This window comes from Procambarus clarkii, chromosome 14 (genome assembly GCF_040958095.1).
Source record: "Procambarus clarkii isolate CNS0578487 chromosome 14, FALCON_Pclarkii_2.0, whole genome shotgun sequence".
NCBI lineage: Eukaryota > Metazoa > Arthropoda > Malacostraca > Decapoda > Cambaridae > Procambarus > Procambarus clarkii.
The window spans coordinates 13,324,903-13,337,314 of NC_091163.1; the positions used below are offsets into that span (position 1 = coordinate 13,324,903).

The 12,412-nt window shown below is 38.3% G+C and overlaps 1 protein-coding gene across 1 annotated transcript in view; it reads right to left on the reverse strand.

Moving 5' to 3' along the window:
- The window catches only part of LOC138364695 (protein SON-like), a 149,228-nt gene extending 137,466 nt beyond the window's left edge, over positions 1-11,762 (reverse strand). Inside the window, exon 1 of the mRNA XM_069324677.1 lies at positions 11,656-11,762. Coding sequence (XP_069180778.1) covers positions 11,656-11,762 — 107 coding nt within the window. The remainder of the gene's footprint in view (positions 1-11,655) is intronic.
- Between the last annotated feature and the right edge of the window lie 650 nt (positions 11,763-12,412).

A 12,412-nucleotide genomic window follows, 5' to 3' on the forward strand; every position in this document is an offset into this window, starting at 1 on the left:
TGTGTCTCTGTCTATTTGTCTGTCTCCTCTATGTCTATCTTCCTATCTTCTCTGTCTGTCTCTGGAATAGTCGTCACATTCGAGTTTCACAATTCACAGTGATAAGTGTGAGATGAAATGAAAATACACAAATCCTGACACTAGAATTCATTTTTAGAGTCTGAATTCACTAGAATTCAGACACTAGAATTGAATTCTAGTGTCAGGATTTGTGTATTTTCTACACAAATCTAGACACTAGACTGTATATTTCAGTCTAGTGTCTGAATTCACTAGAATTTTTGAACTAGAATAGTGAAATTCTAATTCACTAGAACACCACACTTCAGCATCACCATCCTCCACCATCACCATCCTCCACTATCATCAGCAAGATCATCCACATCCTATCCACAGCTCTAAGGACTTACCATCATCAAGCAAATCATTGCTAATCAAAGTAAATCATTGCTAATCAAAGTATAGATCATCGACAGAAACTCTCAATATCCTGTTTTATCCCGTACAACTCACTTGCAAACCCCCACTATTTTATGCACTAACACGCAATCAGTTGGATTGGGCGGTACACCGATGGCCCTCGCTTCTTGCAGGTCGGCGTTCGATTCCCAACGGTCCAAGTGTTTTTGGGCACCAATCATTTCCTCCATCCTATCCCACCTGCTTGTCCTCATGGCTCTTCTATGTGTTATAAAGTCGTTCTGGCTTAGCAATTTTCCTCATTTGTACTTTACATAGGTACATATTTGTACCTATGTAAGCTAGAGTAATTAGCATTTCCTTTCGCGGATTATGTAATCCGCATTTCCTTACTCACTAAAATCAAAGAATCCGCATTTCCTTACTCACTAAAATCAAAGAATCCGCATTTCCTTACTCACTAAAATCAAAGAATCCGCATTTCCTTACTCACTAAAATCAAAGAATCCGCATTTCCTTACTCACTAAAATCAAGGAATCCGCATTTCCTTACTCACTAAAATCAAGGAATCCGCATTTCCTTACTCACTAACTCACACAATTACGATCGATTTACACACTTACACACACACTTTTTCCTTACCAAAACGTCCTTTCCCTCTCTGTTCTCAGCTTCTTCATCAGATTTCCTTTCTTCTCCTGTCCTGTTAATGTAATTTTGTATTCCTTGCTATCCTTAGGAACATTAAAGTAACCACTTACACACACACACACACACACACACACACACACACACACACACACACACACACACACACACACACACACACACACACACACACACACACACACACACACACACACACACACACACACACACACACACACACACACACACACACACACACACACACACACACACATCCACACACACACACACACACACATCCACACATACACATGCAAAAATGACTCTGATTCCTTAGGCAGCATCTCTTAGGACGGGTTTATGGACATGTTAGGGAGAGTCAAGAAGTGAGAGCGAGATGAAGCTGCTAGAGAGAGAGATGTAGAAGGGACAAGCTTGAGATGTAGATTCAAAGTGACAGTGAGATGAAAGTGGAATGAGTGAGGAGGAACAATAGTTAACAGAGAACTGCAGAAATAGGCAGGATATAGGTGAGAGAAAATAATATACTTAAAAGGAAGATATTGAAGAGATGAAATAAAAATGAAAGGTGAGAGAAAGAGAGAGAGTGAGCTTGGGGGAGAGGTTCAGTGGGGCAAGAGGGAGAGAAAGGTTGATGCAGGTGACTAGGTGGGCAGTGAGTGCAGAAGGAGAGGTTTAGAGAGGAGATTAGTAAATGGGAAAAACGAGAAAGGTCTTTGGAGGAAGAGTATAGTGGCTTGTGGAGGCTTAGAGGCTGTGAGACAGGAGAGAGAGTCTACAAGAAAATGATGGATTGGCGAAGCGGATGACAGCCTGGGTTTTGTAGGGATGACATCCACCTGAATGTTTCATTGAGGGAGAGAAGGAGGGAGGAAGGGAGAGAAGGAGTGAGGGAGGGAGAGAAGGATGAAAGGATTGACAGGGAGAGGGGGAATTGAGGCTCTATAAGAAGGCAAAATATGGATGATTCAGACACACCAGTAATCTTAACTCAAACTTTGACCCTAACAAACCAGGTTCACAAAGTTTGAAGGTCAAAGGTCATAGCCCGGGATCGTCCAAGTCAGTCTCACGAGGAAAGACAGAATGAATGAAACATCACATTGCATAATTCCTTCCTATCGTTACAAGGAGCCACTTATATGGCCCAAGGTCCCCCCTCTCTCTCTCTCTCTCTCTCTCTCTCTCTCTCTCTCTCTCTCTCTCTCTCTCTCTCTCTCTCTCTCTCTCTCTCTCTCTCTCTCTCTCTCTCTCTCTCTCTCTCTCTCTCTCTCTCTCTCTCTCTCTCTGTCTCTCTGTCTCTCTCTCTCTCTCTCTCTCTCTCTCTCTCTCTCTCTCTCTCTCTCTCTCTCTCTCTCTCTCTCTCTCTCTCTCTCTCTCTCTCTCTCTCTCTCTCTCTCTCTTTAATATATTGACCCTTCAATTTCAAAATGTCTTCGGCCCCCTGACAGTCAATAACAGCTCCATACTTCCATTGTTATTTTTTTAATTTCCTTTCCTATTTACGTGTTTTATTTGTGTTCTTTCTATTTCACTCGTGCTTTCTAGTGTTTTTCCCGCCTGACTACTTTATTCTCCTGCGTTATCTCTCGCCATTTCTTTCTTCCTTAACGTGTTCTTCAATCGTATTGGGTGGATTATGTTCTATATTGTTCCCTTCCCCATTGCTGCATTGTTCTCACTTGTGTTCTCCATATCTTACTGCATACTCTTGGGTCTGGAGTCATTACTTACTCTTTGGCCCGGAGTCAACCAATTCGGTCCACAGACAAACCAGTTGTGAGTGAAATTATCAAAATCTCCCTCAGGAACGAGCTCCCAAGCTCGTTCAAGCTGCTGCCAACACCAAAGACCCATTCCCTAGCTCTTAAACCCAAGGTTAACCTACCCTAGGTCTACCTATGCGCAAAAATAATAATACACACATGTAAATTTATTTTAGATAAAATATAGTTTATGGTCACGCAATATTTTCAAATTAATAGCCTGAAGATTGGTAGCTATACGTGTGTGTGACGTGTTTTTTCATTTTAAAATAGTGTGGGTCACTCCTCGTTTGACGACGAGCATCTAGGCAATGTTTACGAGAGGCTGGTTTTGTGGTTACTCCTTGTAAGACGGTCTAAATCACTCTGCCGCTTGTTAGGGATGCGACAACGAGACGTGTGGATTGATAAGCAAGATTGATGGGCCGGTTGTGTACTTCTGTATGGCCGGCTGGATGGGTCCGGCTAGATGGTGTTGTGACTTATGTCTGTCGAATAAAACAGTATATGATACAGAGGAGGACAGGAGAACTGCTCTTCCAACTGGAGAGATGCCACTTTGTTTCTGGTCAATTAAGGAACCACAAGTTCATGTCACAAGGCCAGCTAGCCAGCCACACAGCCAGTCAGCCAGCCAGTCAACCAGCCACACAAGCAGTCAGCCAGTCAGCCAGCCAGTCAACCAGCCACACAAGCAGTCAGCCAGTCAGCCAGCCAGTCAGCCAGCCACACAAGCAGTCAGCCACACAGCCAGTCAGCCAGCCAGTCAACCAGCCACACAAGCAGTCAGCCACACAGCCAGCCTGTCAACCAGCCACACAAGCAGTCAGCCAGCCAGTCAACCAGCCACACAAGCAGTCAGCCACACAGCCAGTCAGCCAGCCAGTCAACCAGCCACACAAGCAGTCAGCCAGCCAGTCAACCAGCCACACAAGCAGTCAGCCACACAGCCAGTCAGCCACACAGCCAGTCAGCCAGCCAGTCAACCAGCCACACAAGCAGTCAACCACACAGCCACACAGCCAGTCAGCCAGCCAGTGAACCAGCCACACAAGCAGTCAGCCACACAGCTAGTCAGCCAGCCAGTCAACCAGCCACACAAGCAGTCAGCCAGTCAGCCAGCCAGTCAACCAGCCACACAAGCAGTCAGCCAGCCATTCGTCCCAACCAGCCACTCAACCAGCCACACACCAGCCAGAAGCAAACACATTCCTTCTACAATTGTGTCCCTGACAAAAAAAAGAAAAAAAAAAGTCATTTAGGTGAACTAGAAATATTTGTTTGGCCCGGCCTGGCGACGAAGACCTTTCGGTAAACAGGTCGTTTCCGGTCCCAAACGGGAAGGAGAATAAATCGACGTATTACTGAGTCGTTACAAGCCGCCTATTCTTACTTCACAGGTCGACTATTGTTAGTGTACAAGTCGACTCCTTTGTTAGTTTACAAAATGGACTATTCTTACTTCACTGGTCGACTATTGTCAGTGTACAAGTCGACTCCTTTGTTAGTTTACAAAATGGACTATTCTTACTTCACAGGTCGACTATTGTTAGTCTACAAGTCGACTCCTTTGTTAGTTTACAAAATGGACTATTCTTACTTCACAGGTCGACTATTGTTAGTGTACAAGTCGATTCTAGTTGGTTTACAAGTCTACTATTGTTGACCGTTGTTAGTGTGCAATTCGACTCCTGTTAGTTTATAAGTTGACTATTGTTTGTTTACAAGCCAGGTATTGTTAGTTTACAAGTCGACTATTGTTTGTTTATAAGTCGGCCATTGTTAGTTTACAAGTCTACTTTTGTTAGTAAACATGTCTGCTATTGCTAGTTTACAAGTCAGATATTGTTAGTTTATGATAGAAGTAGATAATTTAAGAAGATTGACGTAGACTCAACTATTGGGAGGAAAGACGTAGACTCGCCTAGAGAATACAAAATAGAATCTTAAGACCTTTCAAGTCGACTTAAAGGAATGGTGCAAGTCTATTATTGATAGACTACGTGTCAACTATGCGTTACAATTAGACTATCGGGAGTCTATTTCAGGTCGACTATCAGGAGTTTATTTCCGGTCGACTATTGGGAGTCTATTACAATTCAATTTACTGATTGTTTTCTGTCGAATATCATAAAGTTATGACACGTCTATTACTGGACAGTCGAATATTAATAAGATATTACATGTCTACTTTTATGAGGTTTGTAAATAACTTTTTTGAGATTTCTAGTTAACTTTTACAAGTTAGCAATTGATTGATTATTAACAAATTGACAAGTTAGGAAGCTTTGTACTCATAGAAAGATATTTGATTGAAAGCTTTTATTTGTCAACCAAAGTTAGTATAAACTTGATTAGTCTATACGTGGTACTCTACCAATATATTGGTTGACTAACAATATATTTAATTTCACGAATTTAATAGTTTAATATCTGATGTATTATTAATTGTAAAAATCGAGTATTGGAATACTCTAAGTCATCATAATTCACGACTCAACCATTAGTAAGTTTACAAGTCGAATCAATAATGTATATTTGGTTCAAGTTGTCCATCAGTGAGCTACGAGTCTACACATTAATGATTGAGTGAGGTTGGGTACGAAAATTGAATTGAAAGCTGGCATTTAGGCACTCACAATCCTAGACTCTTTCCAAGCTGAGTAACATTTGAAAACCTCTTATAAACTGCTAAATTATTTAAGAGGTTGCCATCATGTCTATCTGCCAGTATTTGATTAAACCGGTAATATAGTTAAGTTTTAACGGTAATCACTGTGTCCGTGTGCTTCTGCGTGGGTGTGTAAGTATGTGCTTGTGTGTGTGTGTGTGTGTGTGTGTGTGTGTGTGTGTGTGTGTGTGTGTGTGTGTGTGTGTGTGTGTGTGTGTGTGTGTGTGTGTGTGTGTGTGTGTGTGTGTGTGTGTGTGTGTGTGTTTGTGTGTGTGTGTGTGTGTGTGTGTTTGTGTGTGTTTGTGTGTGTAATTGTGTGTGTTTGTGTAAGTGGTTACTTTAATGTTCCTAAGGATAGCTAGATGTAGCTCTTGGACCCCGCCTCAAAACTCTAAATGCCTTGAGAATTTTTTCGCCCTAACATTGCCGTATACTATTATGCTTACTACTACTTATTTAAATCAATAAAATACAATGTCTGTCTATCTGTTTTACCGAAGTTAGAGGCCAGAGGCTTGTGGCTAGCCTCACACAATTTTCCAAACTGAACCATATTGGATAGGGCAGTGTCATTGACCACTCAGTGTTTGTCCAAATGAATTGCTTTAACAAAATATTGGCATTAATAGAGACCCTCCCAATCAATATAATAGAGATTTATAAAGAATTTGGATATCACAAATTGGCAGACCTTTATTCGTTTCAATCTTTACAGTAAGTTTTATAGAGGTGACTTAATCATTAAGTTCTGCAAAAATTTCCTTTGAAGTACATTTGAAAGCCAGGTACACAAAATATTACTAACATGCGTAAGCCATGGAATGATTCCAGTTTTTTTTTTACAAACAAATTTCTTTAAAAATAATTCATGTACAAATTTGAAAGCAATACAGAGTGGATTTCTATCGTTATTTCAAATGTCTGCAGATAATACTGATGATTAAAATTAAATTTACATGTTTTTATAGAAGTTTTACGTGATTGACAATGTCAGAAGATAGAGGTAATTCAACGGTTCATTAATTCATGAGCGAACTAAAAATATTTATCAGACACTTTAGTAAATAAAGAATTGATTTATTTTCCCATTAAGATTGATTGAAACATCGTTTAATTAGCTAATTAAATGCATGGAATTAGTCAAATACGAACGTGAGATAATGGCTAACAGTAGGAGGACAAAATTTAAACGAGTCATTTAGAAAGCTTGTAGTGGATCCCACAGAACTGATAATAGATCTCCTGGAATAATTAGGTCTACGAATGGTGATTGGGGCCATGAAGATATAATGAGGAAGGAGATGAGGTAGTAAACTGGTTAAGATCATTATTTCTTAAAAACGTCCTCAGCTGCTATTGGAGGCCTTGATGAGGCCATTAAGTGGATTTTTTTCTGAGACTGGTGTATGTGGATAAATCTTAGAGGAGATTTACTTTAGAACTATATTCCACCTTGTCTAAATTAGCCACATGTGATGAATTTGTCAGCCTTTGGTCATTTGTATGTCTGAATTTGTTTGGTCTTAATCCTTAAAATAATACATTCCATCCTTCTGAAGATGTATTATTGAATACGAAAGTACTAAAGGAATTTCCTGTCTTAATTCTTCCTTTGTGTTCTGAATTTCTTCATCACGTGTTAATTTCTTCTTGATTTACACACTCACATTTAATATATATATATATATATATATATATATATATATATATATATATATATATATATATATATATATATATATATATATATATATATGTCGTACCTAGTAGCCAGAACTCACTTTTTGGCCTACTATTCAAGGCCCGATTTGCCTAATAAGCCAAGTTTTCCTGAATTAATATATTTTTTCTAATTTTTTTCTTATGAAATGATAAAGCTACCCATTTCATTATGTATGAGGTCAATTTTTTTTGATTGGAGTTAAAATTAACGTAGATATATGACCGAACCTAACCAACCCTACCTAACCTAACCTATCTTCATAGGTTAGGTTTGGTTAGGTAGCCGAAAAAGTTAGGTTAGGTTAGGTTAGGTAGGTTAGGTAGTCGAAAAACAAATAATTCATGAAAACTTGGCTTATTAGGCAAATCGGGCCTTGCATAGTAGGCTGAGAAGTGCGTTCTGGCTACTAGGTACGACATATATATATATATATATATATATATATATATATATATATATATATATATATATATATATATATATATATATATATATATATATACATATATATGTATTAAATGTGCATTTAAAGACCGCATTTCTGGAGTTGTTGATGTTAAAGTGTAAATTTTCTACGCTACTATTTTCTTAGTATCGGAATTAAGAAGATAATTTTTTACCAAAAATCGTGGCAAGGAAACTATAGAAGAATTTATTTCCTACAACATTTCGTTCCTCTCTGACACATCTTCAGATAGTGAATTTAGTTGTAATTTAGCCCGAAACATTGGGCTAAATACTCATGAAAAAGGACCGAGGGAGTGTGAGGAGCGGTGAAGGGGTCAAACATAGGATAATATGAAGGGGTGAATCGCAACATAGGGTTATTGGTGCACACATTGCACCACTAACCTTCCCAACACATGGCGTACCACTAACCTTCCCTGCAGATAGTGCACCACTAATCTCGTTTGAACATAATCCCCAAACTCCCAGCGCCCTCCTCCCCCCCTCAAACTGCCTCCCCCCAATGCCCAATCCCACTCCTCTTAACCCACTACTCCAAGCACTCTATTCCTCCCCCACAACACCCTACGCTTCTCTACACCCAGGTGTTTGAGGTGATGACAGCGGGAGATTCTTCCTTTCTTTCTCTCAGTTTAATTACGCATTTTTGTCCAAGGCGACTTTCTGTGGGGGGAAAAAAAAAGAGGATTATTGCTCACGTGGGTGCGGGAGGAGAGACGTAAGAGTCTCCTTGATCAAAATGCACATTCTTGTTGAGGACTTTTTTTGGTTGAACTTCCTTAAGTTATATGGAAGTGTGGTTGGTATTTTTGAGGTTAATGGGAAGGATGTTAAATTTCATCATTCGAATTGGGGGGGGGGGGGGGTTGATATTGACTTTATTTTTTTTGGGTGGGGAGGGGAGGGGAGGGGAGGGTTGATATTGACATCTAGCAATATCTAGTGCTATATAGTTTTCCACTATATAGCAAAGAACTCAGTATATAGGCAAGACAATAACGTCTCTTTCCAGGCCATTAACAATGCATAAGCAACAGGGCTCCATTAAGGAACATATAACCTCTTCCCACAACCAGACCATCACCAGAGAAATCTTAACAAACAACACGGAAATCATCGATAGGTACAGTGATAGCAGGCGGCTCGATATCAGTGAGGCACTACATATCAAAAAGTCAACACCAGCAATCAACAGCCAATTAAAGCACAACTATATTCTATCCACTTCAAGACTCCGAACGAGAGGAAGTATTCGCCAACAGGCCTTCTGCAGTTCTCATATCCAATTTATACCCATTGTTCCATGTTCTGTCTTGTGTTTGTCATAAGTTTGTTCATCTCACCCAAAACTTTGTACTATATCACCTCACTCAAAATGAGTATAAGTTCGATGAATCTGTGTGTAAATTAAGTCTTTGAAAATGTAATAAGCATTACGAAACGCGTTCAGGCGTCAGACAATTAAAAAAATAATTTTGGAGAATTGATATTTTTATTACCATCGACAGTGAAAAAAAAACATAAGAAATATTGAGATAATTCGTGTTAGAATTATTAATCTTACCTTTTCGGTCATATTCAACAACATATGTTTACAAGAAAGACTGCTACCAAAATATACTGATATATATATATATATATATATATATATATATATATATATATATATATATATATATATATATATATATATATATATATATATATATATAAATAAGACAAGATACATTGCTATATAAAAGAACATTTGTTAAACAAATAACAATAAACTGAAAATTTCATATTTATGTATGTTTCTAACCCTGAAAAGATCGACGAAATTTCTTTGTGATTTGTATTATATATATTTTTTAACTCTCACGCCTGTACACAGTCAACGAAATTTAATATTCAAATGGAGACATTTAAACTATGAACAAAAAATATCACGGGTTGATGAATTAATATGAATTCAGCAGGAAAAAACACAATAAAAATATCGAACACAAAATATATTTTTCCCTTGAATATTTTAGATACAAGTTTTTGTTTTGGCCTATTCCACAATTTTCAAAAATGATTTTTTGATCTTTGTGAGCGCCATTTGTTGCTTTTTTTTTTTTTAGAATTCTCGTATCATTATGGTATACAATGTTAATGCATATTATCATGATTTTTCCTGAAACATAATTTTTGCACTTATTATCATAATTATTTAATTAACGATATGACTAGAACATAGTTTTTCATAAATATATATCAATATATATATATATATATATATATATATATATATATATATATATATATATATATATATATATATATATATATATATATATATACTTATATATATATATATATATATATATATATATATATATATATATATATATATATATATATATATATATATATATATATATATAAAATCATACTGTTAAGGCCTATAAACAGATTTTATCAAACAAATTCCAATTAACCGAACAAAGAAGAGAGTATTGAACCTGGCGTCACACTCCATCGGACAGTATCAATCTAATTAAGGTTGTATGAGACTTTGAAATCTCTGAATAGCCAGTTGCGATAAGATCACTTCATTCACGGAGAGGGAGGCTGGTTATTAACCGAGATAACCTGAGATAAGGATGCTGCAGTGAGAAGGACGTGGGGAGAAAGGGTGATAAGAAGTGGGAAGAAGAGGAATCGATATACAGGAGGAAGGGATAGAACCATTAAAGAACAAACTCGTACCTTGGAAGATGGGACTTCACAGCTTTAAGTCAAGCATAAATAAGCCAAGCTTCAATGGTCCTCAAGCGACGCAATGGTTCTTGAACGAATCTCATATATTTGTCAAATGTTGGTCTTCACTTTGGAAGGAAGTTGAACATTTGACAAAGAATCTTTTCACAATTTCAGAGGCCTGATGCGAGTCTCTGAAGGAAGCGTTTCTTTGAAGAAATCTTCAGCAAATAAGAAGTCATAGAGAAAAGTGGATTAATAATGGCTGGGATTACATCTGAATAATTTTACGACTAATGTATGAAAGTAATAATAGTAATAACTATAAAAAATTGAACTTTGACTTCTGTTTATTTAAGTAACGTTCAGATTTATTGATCAACTCAGCTGTTAGTGTGACCTTTGGTGTTTAGTGTTAGGAAGTTTTTCAACATTAGGTGATGGGTGGGATGGAGGAGCCCCAGAAGCAATCCTTGTTTAAATTACCATCAGTAACTTTGGTTCTTAAGTTGTTTTTAGTGTATCTCATCCTTCACTAATCTCATCCAACCCTCATTCATCTCACTCATCCCTCACAAACCTCACTCACCCATCACTTTTACACACATTGCCCATCTCTCACACCTCTCTCTCTCTCTCTCTCTCTCTCTCTCTCTCCTCCTTCACTCACCCCATTCATGCATCACATCCTAACTCCTCCCTCACCTCATTCTTCACACACACACACACAATGGAAATTTTTGCATTGATCTTTTAAAACAAATTTCAGATCCACTGACATTCCTTCTATTTCTCATTCAAAATCCCACAGAATTCTTTTCTTGACATCTTTGGCCGAGTAGATATGACACTTCGCTTTGTGGACTGTGAGCCAGATAATGATGGTGAGCTGGCCGGGTTTTGACCGGGTTCTGGCCGGGTTTTGACCGGGTTTTGACCGGGTTCTGACCGGGTTCTGACCGGGTTCTGACCGGGTTCTGACCGGGTCCTGGCCACGGTCGTGGGTTTCCAACCCCTGCTTTTAGAAATTAGTTTGATCAAAGAAAATGATGATTACTTACCCAAATCAATTATTTCTTTTAATGTATGAATATTGGCGACTAATTACCTCCTTTTGGTAATTATTTCCTTGTTCTAATAAAGGCTCTAAGCTGCAGCTTTCAGTTCAGGATTCAGTTCAATGCTTCTGTATCTTCCCTCAGTCTTTTCAAACGTTGCTTGAAGCTCTGGTTCTACTGTATAGCTAGTTGTGTTCTTCTTCTGTGTCTTAAGGTCGAATATGTCATCCAGCAGGATCTCCAACACAACCTTCCGGGCCATCTTACTTGATCTGGACATCACGTGACAGCTTATTTCCAGATTTACGAGAGTAGTTTGATCCTCAGTGAGGTTGACTTCGATACGATACAGAACTCTGAACTATCTCTGGGTTGGGAAACCGCAATGGAACTACCGTACAAGGAGGTCTTGATGTGATGTAAGACGATGTCTTTTCTGCAATGACTTCGTGGCATCGGTCGGTGTAGGTCTAATGGTCGTTAACAATGTTGATGATCCTCTAATGGTCAACAATACGTTGCAGCCCAGTTTTGCATACACTGATATCATTTTCAGCTCTATGAATCTTATGCCGAGTTTGATATCGACCATACGTTATCGTGAAGACTTGGCTTCTTACTACTTCTTACTACTCTGTCATGTGTTCTAATACTGGAATATTATTTTGAAAGTTTTCCTTGTAGATATGCTCTACTGAAAATTGGGTTAGATCACTAATTATAGTAAGAGGTAAGCATGATTTTACGTTCAATAAGAGAGAGAGAGAGACACAGAGAGAGAGAGAGATAGAGAGAGAGAGAGAGAGAGAGAGAGAGAGAGAGAGAGAGAGAGAGAGAGAGAGAGAGAGAGAGAGAGAGAGAGAGAGAGAGAGAGAGAGAGAGAGAGAGAGAGAGAGAGAGAGAGAGAGAGAA